Source organism: Carcharhinus amblyrhynchos, chromosome 27, assembly GCF_965287045.1.
Source record: "Carcharhinus amblyrhynchos chromosome 27, sCarAmb.v2.hapA, whole genome shotgun sequence".
In the NCBI taxonomy this organism is placed as follows: domain Eukaryota; kingdom Metazoa; phylum Chordata; class Chondrichthyes; order Carcharhiniformes; family Carcharhinidae; genus Carcharhinus; species Carcharhinus amblyrhynchos.
This window is the reverse complement of record NC_137350.1, coordinates 36,184,873-36,204,303: the sequence shown is the minus strand read 5'-3', so window position 1 is coordinate 36,204,303 and position 19,431 is coordinate 36,184,873. Positions and strand designations below refer to the sequence as shown.

The 19,431-nt window shown below is 45.1% G+C and overlaps 1 protein-coding gene across 8 annotated transcripts in view; it reads right to left on the bottom strand.

The window, feature by feature from the left end:
• Positions 1-19,431, bottom strand: part of srcin1a (SRC kinase signaling inhibitor 1a) — a 411,921-nt gene that overhangs the window by 268,506 nt on the left and 123,984 nt on the right. For 2 of the 8 annotated variants that reach the window (XM_080213892.1, XM_080213891.1), the window contains exon 4: positions 17,042-17,104. In XM_080213892.1, the coding sequence (XP_080070018.1) occupies positions 17,042-17,104 (63 nt within the window). Of the gene's footprint in view, positions 1-6,988; positions 7,094-7,399; positions 7,543-17,041; positions 17,105-19,431 lie in introns of those variants that run through there. The other 6 variants (XM_080213897.1, XM_080213899.1, XM_080213893.1 and 3 more) reach the window with 5 other exon arrangements.

Below are 19,431 nucleotides of genomic sequence, written 5' to 3'. Positions count from 1 at the left end.
AAGAGAGAGAAGTGGAAAGGTTTAGGGAAGGAATGAGAAACACAGCAGTTGAAAGTCTGGCTGTCAATACTGGGGTAAAGGATGTCTTGTTGCTGAATGGAGTGTTTGCATGCTGTTTTGACTTGATTGTGTCTTTGGGAGGATCTCTGCTCCTCTAGAACTGACAACTTGTCAGCGAGACTTGAATGTTAACCAATTCTAGGAAGACAATTGGCAGCGCCATTGCGTGGCAAATGCTTCATAAATATACTGGCCTTCATCAATCGAGGAATTGAGTTTAGGAGTTAAGAGACAACATTGCAGCTGTATGAGACTCTGGTCAGACCCCACTTGGACTGTGCTCAGTTCTGGTTGCCTCGTAACAGGAAGGACGTGGAAGCCATAGAAAGGGTGCAGAGGACATTTACAAGGATGTTGCCTGGATTGGGTGGCATGCCTTATGAGGATAGGTCGAGGGAGCTCAGCCTTTTCTCCTTGGAGAGACGGAGGATGAGGGGTGACCTGATAGAGGTGTGTAAGATGTTGAGAGGTATAGATCGTCAGAGGTTTTTTCCCCCAGGGCTGAAATGGTTGCCACAAGAGGACACAGGTTTAAGGTGTTGGGGAGTAGGTACAGAGGAGATGTCAGGGGTAAGTTTTTCACTGAGAGAGTGGTGGGTGCGTGGAATGGGCTACCGGCAACAGTGGTGGAGGTGGATTCGATAGGGTCTTTTAACAGACTTTTAGATAAGTACATGGAACTTGGTAACATAGAGGGTTATAGGTAAGCCTAGTAATCTCAGGGACATGTTCGGCACAACCTTGTGGGCCAAAGGGCCTGTATTGTGCTGAAGTTTTTCGAAGTTTCTAACCGAATTTCCCTTTGAAATTTATTTTTCTTTTTACGATATAGCTGATGAAATAAGAGGCGTTTGCTGTGAGTCAGCGCTGTTACACTGAATCAGTCAGTCCAAGTCGCAACCCAGAGACCTGAGCGCAGAAATCACAGCTGACACCCCCGCTGACGGGGTGCTGCTCTGCCTCAGGTGCTGTCTTTTGGATGAAGCTCAGTCAGAATCCTGGAACTCCCTTCCTAACAGCATGGTGGGTGTACCTACACCACACTGACAGCCAGCAGTTCAAGAAGGCAGTTCCCCACCGCCTTCAAGGGTAATTAGGATGGCAGTAAATGCTGATTTGGCCTGTGTCAGCCAAATCCAGGGAACAACTATCAGTTAAAATAAGTTTTAAAAAAAGGTTAATCTCCCAGTTTTCATCAAAAATTCCCAGTGCACTATACTGTTTGGGAGGGTGGGGGGTGGGGCAGGTGGAGCCGGGGTGGGGGGAGGTGATGGGAGGTTTGTCCCTATGGCCCTGCCTAATATTTATCCTTCAGCCAATCTTACTGGAAAACAGATTATTCAATGTCATAGAATCATACAATCCTCACAGTGCACAAGGAGGCCATTCGGCCCATTGAGTCTGCACCGACCACAATCCCACCCAGGCCCTTCCCCCATGACCTCATGTATTTACCCTGCAAGTCCCCTGACACTCGGGTCAATTTAGCACGATCGATCAACCAAACCTGCACATCTTTGGACTGTGGGAGGAAACCGGAGCACCCGGAGGAAACCCACACAGACACGGGGAGAACTTGCAAAGTCCACACAGGCAGTGACCCAAGCCAGGAATCAAACCCAGGTCCCTGGCACTGTGAGGCAGCGGTTCTAACCACTGTGCCACCGTGCTGCCCTAATTATGGGATCTTGCTGTGTGCACATTGCTGTCCTGTTTATAACATTACAACAGAGACTACAGTTTATAAATTACTCCACTGATTATGAAGGGTTTTGGAATATCACCAAAGGTTATTAGGCAGAGTTCACAAAGGGCAATAGGCATGTCTCTTTGTCAGAGAGAGAATTGGTTTTGTATGGCTTAAGGGGAACAACACTGCAGGCAGGGGGCAAGGTGAGGGGACGGGACCTACATGAACCACCAGCACGGGCACTGAACCCATTACATTGGCATCGTTCTGTGTTACACAGTAGCCATCAGCCGACTGAGTAAATCGACCCTGCCATCATGAAAGGTGCTACACAAATGCAAGTCATTTGTTATTGTTTGTGAAAGAGCTGAAGATACCAATCACAAGATGAATGAATACACAAGAGGAAACCCATTTAACTCATCAATCCAAACAGAACCTACAAAGCTGCGACCATAAAATCTATCGACTTCTTGACAATCCTTCCCTTCACCATGCTAAGCGAATGTACGTGCTACAAGATACAATCAGTCACCCAGTTACCTCTTTAATTGGAAATTATTTGCTTCTTCGGGCTGAGAGATTCTGGAACTTCTAAAACTCAGCCCTCAGTTTCCAAACATTTTGAATATCAGAGGATCAGCTGGTGGTGGAGAGGGGGCAATGAATCTAAACTCCTCAGTAACAAGTAGCCACCAGATATTGACACACGAGGAAGATCTTGACGTTCATTTTCATGGATCCATCCCAAACATTCCTGGGAATCTTCCATTGCAGCATCCAATCAGTTCTTCAATAAGCCCGGTGGCACGGTGGCACAATGATTAGCACTGCTGTCTCACAGCACCAGGGGCCCAGGTTCAATTCCAGCTTCGCGTCACTGTCTGTGTGCAGCTTGTACATTCTCCCCGTGTCTGCGTGGGTTTCCACCAGGTGCTCCGGTTTCCTCCCACCGTCCAAAGATGTGCGGATTAGGTTGGTTGGCCATGCTAAATTGTCCCTAGCGTCAGCAGGACAAGTAGGGTAAATATGAGGGGGTTACAGGAATAGGGCCTGAGTGGGATTGTGGTTGGCGCGAACTCAGTGGACTGAAATAATCCCTTCAGTGCAGAAGGAAGCCAATGATACTCTAGGGTTCCATGACTCCAGGGATTTTAGCTGTTTTTTTGTATCTGGAAGGGTGGCGTTGTGGCCCAGTGGATAGCACTGCAGCCTCACAGCACCAGGGACCCGGGTTTGATTCCCGGCTTGGGTCACTGTCTGTGTGGAGTCTGCACATTCTCCCCATGTCTGCATGGGTTTCTTCCAGGTGTTCAGGTTTCTCCCATAGTCCGAAAGACGTGCTCATTAGGTGTATTGGCCATACTAAATTTTCCCTCAGTGTACCTGAACAGGTGCCAGAATGTGGCAACTAGGGGATTTTCACAGTAACTTCATTGCAGTGTTAACATAAGCCTACTTGTAACAAATCAATAAACTTTAGAAGTCTATTTCTAGATCGTTCACTCTCCGTGTGAATAAGGACTTGCTGATAGTGGTCCCTAATTTGTATTTTTCTAGTTTGAAACCATTGCTCATTATATCTTTCCAACTTATTTCACAGAAATATTTCAGATGAACCTTTTCCACTCTTTAATTTCACATCATTCTATAATATCTCCTCTCAGGCAATTCCTTTCAACTTAGAAATGTCCAAACTTCCCCAGTCTTTGACACTGGAGATTGGACTCCTGCATTGTCTCTGTGCTCTCACTCCAGTGTCTCCCTTGGGTCTTGGAGATAGATGTGAACTCAGTACACCTGATCAAAGCCCACACACGGTGACCACAATGTTCCCTGCCTTGTATTACATAAGAACATGAGAGCGAGGAGCAGCCTGGTCTGCCATTTGATACCATCATGGCTGATTTCCTACCTCAACTCCACCTTCCAGCATTTTCCCGTATCCCTAGATTCCCTCAGCATTCAAATATTTGTCGATCTCGGAATACATTCAGTGACTTATCCACAGCTCTTTGGGTATAGAATTCCGAAGGTTCACCGTGAAGAATGAAGACATTTCTTGTCACCTCAGTCCTAACTGGTCGATCTCTTGCTCTGAGACTATGAGCCCAGTTTCAAGATACGACCCAGAGGAAACCCCATCCCAGCATTTAGTCTGTCAAGTCCCTTAAGATTACTTCATTGATGTTTTTGAAGAAAATCTTGTCAGCATTGCAGTAGCGAATCTCACGCTGCCTGCCCCAAGGAAATTGGCGTAAGTTTGTGTAGCAACACCGCAAACACATTTCTCCATAGATATATTCCAATGAGATCATCTCACATTCTTTTCAAAGCTTAAGTCTTGCCCTAAAGACAATCTAGTTTTACTGCAGTGGGCTGTAGAGGCTGGGTCATTAAGTATGATGCAGAGATGCAGGTGTTGGACTGGAGTAAACACAGTAAGAAGTCTCACAACACCAGATTTAAGTTCAACCAGTTTATTTGATAGTAATCCCTTCCACACACCAGGCAAAGGAACACCATTTCCGAAAGCTTGTGGGATTACAATCAAACAAACTGGTTGGACTTAAACCTGGTGTTATGACACTTATTACTGTCATTAACAATGTTCAGGGCTGATACAGGCAGATTTTTAATCTGTAAGGGTATTGAGGGTTATGGGGATAAGGTGGGAAAGTGGAATTGAAGATTATTATACTAGTTCAGTCTTGATCTCATTAAAGTTTATTTATTTATTCGTGTCACAAGTAGGCATACATTAACACTGCAATGAAGTTATTGTGAAAATCCCGTAGTCGCCACACTCTGGCACCTGTTTGGGTACACTGAAGGAGAGTTTAGCATGGCCGATGCATCTAACCAGCACATGTTCTGGACTATGAGAGGAAATTGGAGCACACAGAGGAAACCCATGCAGACATGGGGAGAACATGCAGACTCCACACAGACAATGACCCAAAACAGGAATCGAACCTGGGTCCCTGGTGCTGTGAGGCAGCAGTGCTAACCATTGTGCCACCATTGAATGGCAGAACAGACTTGATGGACTGAATGGCCTACTTTCAGCCTATGTTTTACGGACTATGGTCTATCCCTATGCTCTGTTCTGCCAGATGTAAAGAAATGTTCTGTTTCTTGAGGGCATGTTTGTGGCTCAGAACTTCCCATCCAAACCTTGTCTCCGCGGTGTTGAATGATCCAGACTGCGGAAAGGTTACATTCTGCATATCCCTAGAGCCCTTACTCTGGATGGTCTCTCAGCTTGACATAGCCCCATAGCAGTGCTCAGATCAGAATCTCAGCACAACAACAGGGAACGCGCAAAGAAAAATCTCGTTCCTCAAATCAATGGCAGCCTGAGTAATGAGCCTGATTTTCTGAAAAGATCACTGAGGCCAGATTCCTCTTTAAAGTCATATAAAAACAGGAAATGTTTCCCAACATACGCTTGGAGGCCTCCATGACACTGGTCCTTCCTTCCAAGAGACCACGGACCTCTGGCATAAACTCTGCCTCCTGATAAAGATTGTCGTAGAGTTTAAGACTTGCCACACAAGAGGACATTTTATTTTCTAAAACACTTTCCTGGACTAAACAACTGCAAACTTCTAGTAATACTAGATGTTGCTGAATGTAAATTACACCCAACAAGTTGACACAAACAACAGGATTTAGTTAGAACATTACAATTATTTTTTGAGGTTGTATACTCTATGTCAAAGAGACCCAGATCCGTGTGCGTGCGTAGCAGAAACAGCACATGCAGCAATCAACTGCAAGTTCATTCTCAACAAAGAGAGAGCTGGTGGTTTGGGGATCCTTAAAGGATCCACTTGAATTCCTAACACTCAAGCCTCCCTCTCCAGTAACTTCGCCGCTGACAGGCAGGAGGGTTATGGAGGATGATAAATACACAAATACAAAAATTACTTCCCCAAGTGGGCACCTCCTTATACCCACTGTGGGGTGTAATTTTTGTATTTGAGTATTAGTAATACCTCACAGCGCCAGGGACCCGGGTTCGATTCCCGGCTTGGGTCACTGTCTGTGTGGAGTTTGCACAATCTCTGCGTGGGTTTCCTCCGAGCGCTCTGGTTTGGTCCCACAGTCCAAAGATGTGCAGATTAGTGCATTGGCCAAGCTAAATTGCCCCTTAGTGTCCCGGGATGTGAAGGTTAGGGGGGGGTCAGCGGGGTAAATGCGTGGGGATAGGGCCTGGGTAAGATACTCTGTCGAAGACTCAGTGCAGACTTAATGGGTCGAATGGCCTCCTTCTTCACTGTAGGAATTCTATAATTGTCTCTGTTATGGTGACCGATATCAGGTTGTCCAAGGCACCTGCTGTGGATGCCTCATTAACATATTTAAATCAGAATTCCCACCGTACAATTGGAAGCCTGATTTCCTAAGGTTGGGAAAGCCAGCAGTGAGAGGGAGGAAGGTTATTTACAGCACTCCTTGTGGGTCAGGAGCAACAGGAGTGTTTCCCCGACATAGCTTCTCGACTCCCCCACCCCCACACCCACCCCCACCCTCCTACACAGGTCAAATATATAGTAATGTTACACATATATATATATATATATATATATATATATGATATTCAGGTACAAATAGTTTAAATTTAAGGTTTCAAGGCAGTTCTAAACATCAACTTTTGGTTTACAAACTTATTTTTAGTCAATAATTAACTTCTCTTTCTCCATTGCGCTACAGATTAATGTGGATCATTTAAACTGCTCAGTTAGGTTCCAGCCAGTGACTTATTCCACATATAAATATTCTGAACTTCGCAATTTCACTCCAACTTGTGACTCATTGCCAGATATCCAGTATTCCACCTAAAAGCCAATCTGCCCAGCTACCTGTTACTGACTGAACCCTGAGACAACAAGTTCTTGCTTTTGAGTATTCCATTCAACTTGGCTGATAAAAGACACTGAAACCCAGCTTGCCTCACTGAAACACTCCCCGGGGTAAGGACCATACTTTAATGATGATTAGTAAAGATTCTACACTTGTAAATCAATAGATGACAGTCACTCAAAGGAACAGGAGGTTGGGGGGGGGGGGTGTTTATATTTTAAAATTTCACCGCCGGAGTTGAGTGAAGAGTTTGTAACAAGATCTGTCACTCCACAACACACACACAGCTGCAGTGAAGTATGAAGGAGCAGAGTTAGTAGCTCAAACACAGCTAACATTTCAAGAAGTTAAGGTGAGTCTGCCTCTTACCTGCCAACAGCAGATAATGAGTTAAAAGATAAACCCCTGAGGTCCGTTCAGCCATCTACAGGAATCCATCTGGGGGAACAAGGATTACTCAGACATTTTGGGAGGGAGGTGGTGGGGAAATGGAAAACTCCCCGTGGTGGTTTTATCTTTTACATCTGAAGTTGTTTCTGTTGTTGAGGCAACAGCAACACCCGGCAAGTCGCTGCTCTTAATGTCTTTCACAACACTGACCTTTGCAACGTGATATCACCGCATTCCTAAAAAAGGAAGTGAGAGCTCTCCATGGTTACCACTACTCCACCTGTCTTCACACACACACACACACACAGACACTGTGCTTTTTTACTGCACAGCCTTTAGCTGCAGTGCTGCGCGTTAGCAGCTCGCCTTTGCAGTAGCAGTTTGATTTACCTCCTTCTTCCTCGCTCTCTGACCCCAGTCTGTCCACTCCTGCCTTGGACGAGATGTCCCCCGCTCACTTATCTTGTTTTTGTCCTTGTGCTGGGTATGAAATGATTAACCAACTTTCTTTTCCAGGGATTTTTTTTCTCTCTCTCTCTGTGTGTGTTTCAGGGTGAGTGCCGGTGGCGTCACGGATAGGGCTGGATCAGGAGGAGTGTCTGAGATTTCTCACAATGTGAAGCTGCTGAATTGCTTATCAGCTGATTCAGGCCAATCCCCCCCCTCTCCTCCCTCCCCTCACTCAGGGCTTGTTCAGTCATTCAGCTCCATCCCTCTGCCTCTGAATGTGTAGCCTTCAGCCTGACCCCAAGACACAGGCTCACTCACATCAGTCCATGCTCGGGGGAGGGGAAGGGGTGACATTCCTCCGGGATTGTCCCCTGGAGTCTCCAAGAATTTAGGATTAATTTCTGGGATGGGCTCTAAGTCACACCCAGGAGAAAAACAAACACACACACACACACACACACGGATGATAGAAAGACAGGGAACCCACTGGATCTTTTAAAAATTGTGTTTTTTTTAAATCATTGCAGCTGGACCAAGTCCCCAGCTCAGAAATCACAATTATTCGCTTAAATTCACTCATCACTCACACCAGCGGTGGGCAACCTGTAGCTCGGGTGCCACATGTGGCCCCCTCTGGGATCCGAGTGCCACCCACCAGACATTTTGTTGACCGTTGCCACGCGCAGAGTTACCTCAATCCACTGATTTACACCCGTGTTTTGATTTGATTTGATTTGATTTATTATTGTCACATGCACCAGTATACAGTTCATAAGATACAGGAGCAGCATTTGGCCATTCGGCCCACCGAGTCCAGTCTGCCACTCGATCCTGGCTGATATGCTCCTCATCCCCATTTTCCTGCCTTCTCCCCATAACCCTTCAACCCATTACCTATTAAAAATTCTGCCTAAATCCTCCTTAAATTTACTCACTGTCCCAGCATCCACTGCACTTTTGGGTAGCGAATTCCACAGATTCATAACCCTTTGGGAGAAGTAGTTTCTCCTCAACTCTGTTTTAAATTTGCTATCCCCTTATCCTAAGTCTATCACCCCTCGTCCTAGAATGCCCCACACCCACTCCACATCTACTTTATCCATACCTTTTATCATCTTGTATATTTGAATTTGATCTCCCCTCATTCTTCTAAATTCCAGAGAGTATCAGCCTAAACTGTTCTATCTCTCTTCATACGACAAGTCTCTGGAATCAATCTAATGAATCTCCCCTGAATGCCAGTACAGTGCCACTACATCTCCAACACCACTACATCTTTCCTCAAATAAGGGGGACCAAAACTGTGCACAGTACTCCCGGTGTGGCCTCACCAATGCCTTGTATAGTTACAACATCCTTATCTTTATATTCTATTCCTTTAGCTATAAATGCCAAAATTCCATTTATTTTCTTTATTACCTGCTGTACCTGCATGCTAATTTTCTGCGACTGATGTACAGTGAAAAGTATTGTTTCTTGCACGCTATACAGACAAAGCATACCATTCATAGAGAAGGAAAGGAGAGGGTGCAGAATGTAGTGTTACAGTCATAGCTAGGATGTAGAGAAAGATCAACTTCATGCAAGGTAAGTCCATTCAAAAGTTTGATGGCAGCAGGGAAGAAGCTGTTCTTGAGTCGGTTGGAACGTGACCTCAGACTTTTGCAATTTTTTCCTGACAGGAGAAGGCAGAAGAGAGAATGTCTGAGGTGCATGAGATCCTTAATTATGCTGGCTGCTTTGCCGAGGCAGCAGGAAGTGTAGACAGAGTCTGCAGAATGTGGATATTTTCCTACTGGTCTGACTGAAGTGATTCGCATGTAAAACGAGTGAAGTGAGGGCAGGTGAAGTGAAGTGTGTGCTGATTGCTCACAACATTGACTATGAGAGCCGTGCATGGTGGCACAGTGATTAGCACTGCTGCTTCACAGCGCCAAGGACCTAGGTTCGATTCCTGGCTTGGGTCACTGTCTGTGTGGAATCTGCATATTCTCCCTGTCTCTGCGTGGGTTTTTTCCAGGTGCTCCAGTTACCTCCCACAGCTGAAAGATGTGCTGGTTAGGGTGCATTGGCCGTGCTAAATTCTCCCTCAGTGTACTCAAACAGATGCCAGAATGTGGTGACTGCGGGATTTTCACAGCAACATCATTGCAGTGTTAATGTAAGCCTACTCGTGGCATAAATAAATAAGCTTCAAAAGCGTACATCGCCAATTCTGTCTCACTTCAAAATTCAGTGCAGGAAGAAGCCAGGTAAAATTGGGAAGGATAGAGAGTTGGATTTGAATAACACACACAGGAGAAGCCTATCAGCCTCCAGCATGTGCTGAGCCAGTCATTGAGATCCTGGGCTGAGCTGTGACCTCACTCTTATCCCACATCTCTGAATACTCTGAGCTGACAAAAAATATTAACCCCGGGTTTGACATTAACAGTTGTTCTCACATCTTTTTGAGATGTTCTAAGCTTCTGCCTGAAGAAGTGTTTCCTCAATGCTCTGAAAAGTCTGTTTCCAATTCTTAAACTATGCAATGAACATGGATAGTTGGATTCAAAGTAAGGGGAGGGAGATTTAGAGGGAATTTGAGGAAAAGCTTTTCACCTGGAGGGTGTTGGGAGTCTGGAACTCACTGCCTGGAAGGGTGGCAGAGAGGGGAACCCTCATAACATTTAAGAAGCATTTAGATGAATTCTTGAAATGCATTCAAGGCTACAGACCAAGTGCTGGTAAATGGGATTAGAACAGATAGGTGTTTGATGGACAGCACAGACACGATGGGCCAAAGGGCCTCTTTCTGTGCTGTAAAACCCCATGGCTGGAATTCTCTGGTCTCGTTCACCCCATCACCGCTGTGAGTGAGAATTTGGCGTTCAGCCAAATCTCCATCCACTGCAGGGGGACTGGAGAATCCCAGCGAGATTGGAGAATTTTGGCACACGACTCTGTAACAATTCACAGTTGGGGATTAGGAGGCTTTGGCCCACCTATCCAGAGATGACTTTCCTCCCCAGTCAGAGCATCCAATTGTTACATGCTTCCATGGTTCTTGCCTCAGTGTCCTACCTAGAAGTCTTTACCATCTGTTGATTCATGTTAAGAACCATTTCCTGATATCTGTTCTAATTTTGCCCTTCCCAGTTTGAACTTTGACCTTTTATCCTATTCTCCCAGTTCAGCCATAAGTCAAAGGTAAGCTGACAGGTATGTGGGGTTGACTCCACTTTCCAATCAGCCATGATTTTATCAAATTGCAGAGCAAGCTCAAATGGCCTGCTCCTGCTCCTAATGTTTGTACTCTTGTATCCTAAGTTCACATCCGAATGTACCATCTAGTTAAATATATCAATAACTTGCATTTATATAACATAGTGAACTATCACAAGGTGCTTTCCAGAACAATAAAATTCATGCTGAGCCGTAGATGGAGGTATTTGGATAAATGAGATTGGTTTTCAGGCTGTCTTGAGGGGAAGTGGATCAACAGTGAGGTTTTGAAAAATCTGAGGGCCTTAAGTGGCTGCAAGATGCACAGGGCAAGAGAATGTGGGACTGCCGGAGTGGGCAGATTGGAGGGGCACAGAGAGTCATAGGGCTAGAAAAGATTACAAAGACAGGGAGGAGCAAGGCCCTGGAGGGATTTGAACACAAGTTTGAAATACTCCACATATTCCCCTCTCAATGACCTCTTTTCAAGGCCAGGAAACACTTGCTATTCCAAGCTTTCTTCATATGTTTGTGATTTATCTGAATTCAGAAAGGCAATGGCCTTGTGGTATTATCGTTAGATTATTAATCCAGAAACTCAGCCAATGTTCTGGGGATCCGAATTCAAACCCCACTACGGCAGATGGTGGAATTTGAATTTAATTTAAAAAATCTGGAACTAAGAATCTACTGATGGCCATGAAACCATTGTCGATGGTTGGAAAAACCCATCTGGTTCACTAATGTCCTTTAGGGAAGGAAATCTGCCGTCCTTACCTGGTCTGGCCTACATGTGACTCCAGAGCCACAGCAATGTGGTTGACTCTCAACTGTCCTCAGGCAAGTAGGGATGGGCAATAAATGCTGACCCAACTTTTTATGCCCATGTCCCATGAATTTTCAAGGAAGAATGGACATTTTCTTATTGTTTAAATCGGAGTGTGTCAAAAGAATCTGGGCTCAGAGGGGATACTGAACATGGTAATCTCAAGGAGCTAAATACCTGGAGCCATGTGAGGTCAGTAAGTTTATACAGCAGGAAGCTGGGGCTGTTTCTGTTAAAAGGGAGAAGATTACAAACTGACGGAGTTAGTTAAAATTGCAAAGATGGTCTAGATAGAATCAAACTATTTCCACTAATTTCAGGATTTATAATGAGGAACATGGCCAAAAGATTAAATGTAAGAGATTGCTAGGAGATCAGAAACGTGTTTTTACGTAGAGATGGTGGAATGTACCGTCAGAGACAGGGACTGAAGCACAGAACATGTCAACATTTTAAGAACAAATTGGTTAAAGGAACGAGCAGGAAATGGAGGAATTTGGAAACAGAGTGATGGCATTAGCCTGAATTCTTATAAAGGTGAAGAACCTCAAAGCCAGAGGTTGGAAACAGGAAATCCTGTTCACAAACGTGGCACCCAGCATTTTCACAGCCGGGGGATTGGGTGGGTTCTAAATTCCATGTCCGTGCTTCATGGAGGCAGCTGCTGATGGTAAAGTTCAGCAGCAAATGGATCTGATCTTTGCTGCTTTGGTTGAGACATTACTTGTGACCTGGCGGGTGAAGGTCTAAAGTAGCCAGAGTCCTATGGAGACGTGGGTACCTTTTGGAGACATGCCTTATGGATATGGTCTCCCAGCTTTGGGAGAGTTCTGTTGTCCATTTGGAGAGGGAAAATGTCCTTGGGTTGTTAAAAGTAGACACAAATGTACCTAAATATTGCATAAACTCATTGGAATGTGACACATGCCAAAGGAGATATCAAGGCATTTGAAATCCCTGCTCTTTAAATAATTGGGAAACCCAGGGTAGTGTTTGCTATTTCACTCTGTGAGGGTTATCATTACAGAATTAGTGCTGCATGACTAATTTCCAAACATTTCTTTATCATGAGGGTGCTTCTCAGCACACAGTTTGATTGACAGCTCCGTGTGATACACCCTTTGAAGTGGGTGTATGAATTCCAAATATTTGTTTTTAAAAGGGATTAAAGGAAAATAAATACAATGAATGAATTTTTATCAGAGTTTTTTTTAAAATAATGAATTCATCAACAGACACTTAAAGATCTTTACTTAATCTGAACATGAGTCCTGAGGTCTGCCCATGGTGGGTAATGGATAAGTTGGCATGATTGCACTTGTTCACCTGGTAGTAAGGATACTCCAGTCGCAAGCGGTAAAAGAACTAACTTCACAAAGTAAATCAAAGAAAAGGTTTAATAAAGAAACTTCATTATACCAGCACTTGGGCCATGCTCTGGGACACACAAGCTCCCCACAATCCCCATCTGTTTTCTATTTCATCCGGGTCAGCTGATCCTCGCAGCATGTTACCATTGGTCTAAGGGAAAAAGGTGGTGGGTGGGGGCACGATTTGGCATTAACTTAGCACAGTTGCTATGAAGGGCCATAGGGTGGGTGGTAAGGCATAAGTTGGCATGAGGGACCATGGGATTGGTGGGGGGACATGAAGTGGCTTGAGTTATGATGGGGAGTGTGATGGGTGAGGGTTGCGAGAGTGTTTTCTGTTTAATGGGTTTTTTGTTAAACCCCAACACTGTGCCTTCTCCCTTTTGACAATGGTCATCTATATGGTCAGCGATATTTCCAACAACTTCCACATCTTCACTGAACTTCCTTTGAGTCCCTCTCAAGAGGGAAGAAAAACTGCCTGGTGTCAGCAATGCACTGATCGGCTGACTAATAGAGGGGTGTGCCTGGTATCATCCGTGCTTGTAGAAGCAGGACAGGGCGTCATAGAAACATAGAAAACAGGAGCAGGAGGAGGCCATTTGGCCCTTTAAACCTGCTCCACCATTTATTGTGATCATGGCAGATCATCTAACTCAGTCCATCGAGTCTGCACCGACAACATTCCCACCTCGACCGTATCCCCACAGCTCCACACATTTACCCTGCTAATCTCTACACATCCTGGGACAATAAGGGACAATTTACCATGGCCAAGCAACCTCATTTTTCACATTGTGGGAGGAAACCAGAGCATCCGGAGGAAACCCATGCAGACACAGGGAGAATGTGCAAACTCCACAGAGTAGTGACCCTCGCTGGGAATTGAACCTGGGTCCCTGGAGCTGAGAGGCAGCAGTGTGTCACCGTGCACTCAAAACTCAAACGCCTGATCCCGCTTTCCCCGCAAGAAGGGGAGAAAATCCTAATCTGACAGAGTTCCATTTCCAATAATCAGTTCACACATGACAATGCATACCCCACAGATATTATCAAGATGTTTAGCCCTGTTACTGACTAATTTTGATCATTTTTTAAGAAGCTTCACTTTACTTGGTTGACTCAGATTAGAGTTGCTCCTTTCAGCCAATCCCAGACCTGGATGAAATTGCAGCGACACGGAGAGGGAAGGGGTCGATGATGCCTCGGTTTCTCACCCCATTCAGAACTCCTTCAGCCTCTGCAAGGCTCAGGTTGGGACCAGGGTGGAACTCTCTAGATAAGCAACAACACTCCAAAAGCTCAAAGCCATCCAAGAATCAGCAGTTCCCATGATCACAGTTCCAGCTACTTGACTCCATACCCATTCCCTCCATCACTGTTGCAGTGTAGTCGGTGTATGCAAGACACAGGTAGCAACTCACCAAGATTGCTTCAGAGAACCATCCTGCTCTGTGACCTCTGCTATCAAGAAAGACAAGAGCAGCAGTATTGTGGGAACACCATCGCCTCCAAATCATAGTCCAGCTTAGAATCCCAACAGCGCAGAAGGAGGCCATTTAGCCTATCGAGTCTGCATCTACTCTCTGACCAAGCATCTTACCGAGGCCCACACCCTAGCCCCTTAACCCTGTGCATTCACTGCGGCTAATCCATCTAACCTACACATCTTGAGACACTAAGGGGCAATTTAGCATGGCCAATCCTCCTAACCCGCACATCTTTGGATTATGGGAGGAAGCCAGAGCACCCGGAGGAAACCTATGCAGACATGGGGAGAATGTGCAGACACCACACAGACAGTGACTGGAGGCCGGAATTGAACCCGGTTCCCTGGCGCTGTGAGGCAGCGGTGCTAACCACTGTGCCAGCACGCCACTCTCAACCTCTATTCTGGAGTATTCCTGGAACTCCCTATTAAACAGCACTATGGGAACACTATCGCTGCTGGAATTCCAGGAGGAGGTCCCAGAAAATCGCCTTCCCAGAAAAAAGCCAACCTGGGAGACAGAGTGAAACTCTGAAGAACTTGAGTAGTTCAGATTGCCACCTTATTATTCAGATCCAAGGTCTGAGATCACTTGGTGGGAGTGTGTAATTACAATTCACTCACTGCAACACCATATTCACAATGCAAACCAGAACATTCAAAAGGTTCCACGGAAGGGGCATCCTGCTGCATATAAATGATGTATTTAAATAGATGTATATTCATTTAGTTATGTATTTATTAGTGACAAGCAGGCTTATATGAAGCCACTGTGAAAGTCCCAAAGTTGCCATACTCTAGCGCCTGTTGGGGTACACATGGTATGTTTGTATAGGCTGTGATTCTCAGCACCCATTCGCTGCATGCATTAGTTCAATTACAGCCCCAAACTCACCTGACAGGAACCATAACGGGATTTGCAATGGTGACACCTCAGGTTGAGATCCCCTCCCCCTGTCCCGGCGACGTAATCAGGTTCTCACCGAGAAAAGGCCCACGAACTTAAATACATTTCAATATTACTATACGGCTTAATGCCCCGGTTCCACTGCCGTAAGATGTCCTCCCTGTCGGTGTGACAACACGCTGGCGGGAATCACTGCCAGATTCAAAAAAACCCTGGCAGTGCCAATGTGGCAGATCCAACCAGGCACTGCCAGGGTGGGGCCAAGGGGCGGGGATTCCATGGTACCCCATAGTGGGTGGAGGGGGGTTCCCATTCTGTGAAGGAGTGGAGGGCTGCATGGCAGTGGGGTGGGCACTGGGAATGGGGGTCAGTGTCGGAGGAGCTGGGGGAGGTTGGGTCATTCTGGCTCCTGTGTGGAGTGGGGGAGTTGACATGACAATTGAGGGGTGGGAAGAGGTTGACCCTCTGTGATTGAGGGTTGGGAGTGTTCCCCTTGCCTGCCCGGGGTCCTGATGTCTGTGGGGTTTGGATGGGGGCATTTAACCTGACTTTGAGATTGAGGATCTCAATGAAGCCAATCTTTCCTGCTCCATCACACCCCAGCCCGTCCTGCCGGAATGATGGTGCAAAACTCACCCCCCCCACTTCCTCTGATGAAGTGTCAGTGGGGGAAACACACCAGTTTTCAGTTAGAATCTGACACATTACCATTTAAAAAAAACCTGCCCTATGGTATATTCACATGGGTATATTTACATGGTGTATTCTATGATGTATTTACATGGTATATTTACATGGGTATATTTACATGGTATATTCCATGATGTATTTACATGGTATATTTACATGGGTATATTTACATGGTATATTCCATGATGTATTTACATGGTATATTTACATGGGTATATTTACATGGTATATTCCATGATGTATTTACATGGTATATTTACATGGGCATATTTACATGGTATATTCCATGATGTATTTACATGGTATATTTACATGGGCATATTTACATGGTATATTCCATGATGTATTTACATGGTATATTTACATGGGCATATTTACATGGTGTATTCTATGATGTATTTACATGGTATATTTACATGGGTATATTCCATGATGTATTTACATGGTATATTTACATGGGCATATTTACATGGGCATATTTACATGGGTATATTTACATGGGTATATTCCATGATGTATTTACAGAGTATATTTACATGGGCATATTTACATGCGTATATTTACATGGTATCTTCCATGATGCATTTACAGAGTATATTTACATGGGTATATTTACATGGGTATATTCCATGATGTATTTACATGGTATATTTACATGGGCATATTTACATGGGTATATTTACATGGGTATATTCCATGATGTATTTACATGGTATATTTACATGGGCATATTTACATGCGTATATTTACATGGTATCTTCCATGATGTATTTACAGAGTATATTTACATGGGTATATTCCATGGTGTATTTACATGGTGTATTTACATGGTGTATTTACATGCTTGGTGGTCCTGTTGAACACTGAGGGTCTGGATAGGAGAGCAGAATTTCAATGCTGTTAATTCTGTTTCAGAAACATCATGCACTGTTTGGCAGCATTTCCCCATCACCGTTTTCACTCTGGGCTGTGATTTTGCTAAAACACTGATATTTCCCTTTGCCCCGCTTCTCCCAGCATAACAACAAACGGCTCCCCCAAACCATTTGGCTAATTTTCATTCAGTCGTCATTCTTGTTACAGTAATCTCACTTACCTTTGCCTCAATCTTGTTCCCTCCATCCCTGAACTCGCAGGCGCTCCATGCTTCAAAGCCCTGCTGTAAGAAACATTCAAAGCTTTGAAGCAGAAATGATCAGCTAACATTGCAATCACTGAAACACAAAGTATTACTAAGAGATAGACTCAATTAGGTCACCTGCTACTATCCATAATGTAGGTCCTGGGACCAGAAATTATATTTGTGGTGTGGTATAAATTCTCCACCTTTCTACCTCTTAACTAAGAGCTTCTAATCCAGTTGTCAGAATCTTAAATCAGTCACAGGTAGGGTCCATTATTCTGAAAAGATAACATGTCTCTAGAACGAGTATTGTGTCTGAACAGTGTCACTGGCCATATGGGAAATTCAGAGATTTCCCATGAATAACCACAGTGTTATCAGCATCACTTTTTCCCATAAGGATCCTGCAGAGTTCTTCATGGTTTTTTGCACCATTCAACCCAAGTCTTTACTGCTTCGGGGATGTTCTGGGAAGAAGCATCAATCCTTAGGAGGCCAGGTTTAATGTTTAAATCAATCTGCAGAAACTCCTGCTGCTGCACCTGGGGTTCTGATTTTGCATTTTAGAGAGAATAGAGAACAAAGGAAATTACAGCACAGGAACAGGCCCTTCGGCCCTCCAAGCCTGCACTGACCATGCTGCCCGACTGAACTAAAGCCTCCTACCCTTCCAGAGACCATATCCCTCTATTCCCATCCTATTCACGTATTTGTCCAGACACCCCTTAAAACTCGCTGTCGTATCTGCTTCAGAGGGTAATCTGGGTACAGATTGTTAAGGGACTACCTGAGGAGTGTGGCAGTTACCCTCAAGAGGAGGAGGGGGGGGGGGGGGAGGGCTTTGTTTTAGTTTAGTATTTAAACCTTTAGTCATCACGTTCTCCAAGGAGCTTGCTGCATCCTTCTCTATGGCTTTACACTCTGCCTCATTCTGCAATCCTTCTGTATACCTTTCCCCCTAACCCCAACTTTGGAAGGACTGCGCCTTTAGCTGCCTTGACTCATTCTCTGGACCCCAAATCTCTCTAACCTGATACTTTGCTTTGCTCCTTTCACAGTACAGTCGCACAGTGGTTGTGTTACTGGACTAATGATCGCGAGGTGCGAGTTCAAATCCCACGGCTGCTGGGAATTTATACTCAGTGAATTGGGGAGGCAGTAACTCAGTGGTATTATCACTGGACTAGTAATCCAGAGACCCAGATTACCCCATGGTATGATGGTGAAATTTGAATTTAATAAAAAAAATCTGCAATTAAGAATCTACTGATGACCATGAAGCCATTGTCAATTGTCAGAAAAGCCCATCTGGTTCACCAATGTGCTTTAGGGAAGGAAATCTGCCATCCTTACCTGGTCTGGCTTATGTGTGACTCCAGATTCACAGCAGTGTAATTTTCAGGGCAATTAGGGATGGGCAATAAATGCTGGCCAGCCAGCGATGCCCACATCCCATGAATGAGTAAAAGAAAATTGAACCTGTCTGGAATATAAATCCTGCTGAATTGTCAACTTGTTTACTAATGTCCCTCAGGGAAGGTAAAGTGTCATTCATACCCAGTCTGGTCTCTATGTGACTTCAGATCCACAGCAATGTGATTAGTTCTGGGTTACCCTCTGAAATGGTCTCTATTGTATCAAACTGCTCTGAAAACGCCATTGCGGGAATACCTTGACCACAAGGACTGCAGTGGTTCAAGAAGGTGGCTCAACTCTAGATTCACAAGGGCAATAAGGGGGGCAATAAATGTCAGCCTTGCCCCTTGCCAACGTGCTCACATCCTATCAGAGTTAAAAGTGTTGGACTTAGACTTTTCAAAGGCTTTTCAAAGAGTTTGAATGGATTTCAAAGGCTTTGGACTTTCTATGAAGGCTCAGATGCTTGAAATAAATGCTGTGTTGAAAGAAAGGGGCTGAGTGTACAGCTGTGGAGAAGGGAACCCTCTCCCCAGTGAAAGTGACTTCTCCTGTCAGTTAGAGCACTTGGAAGGGGTCTTCTCTCACACCTGCAGCTTATTAAAGACAGAAAGGGGTTCTGCTGAATGGAGTGCTGCTGGGTTTTGGAAGCCTGCCAGGTATCCAGGGGGCCTGGAGATTAAAGCGACCAGGCCACCTCAAAGTTTTCAGACGACAGATGTTTGATGAAGAGTTTAATCAATGAGATACCTGAAATTGTCTTGCCAGGAGTGATGTTCCATCCCGGTGGACAGTGCCGAGCCCAACCTCTTGCCACCAGCCTGAACACATCCAACCCCCAGGATCCTTGGGGGATCCACCCTTTGCAGGCTGGCAGTGGGAGAGAGGCACATGGACACTGCTCTCACCTCCCTGATTCCCCTTGGGGTCCAACCCACCAGGTCCAT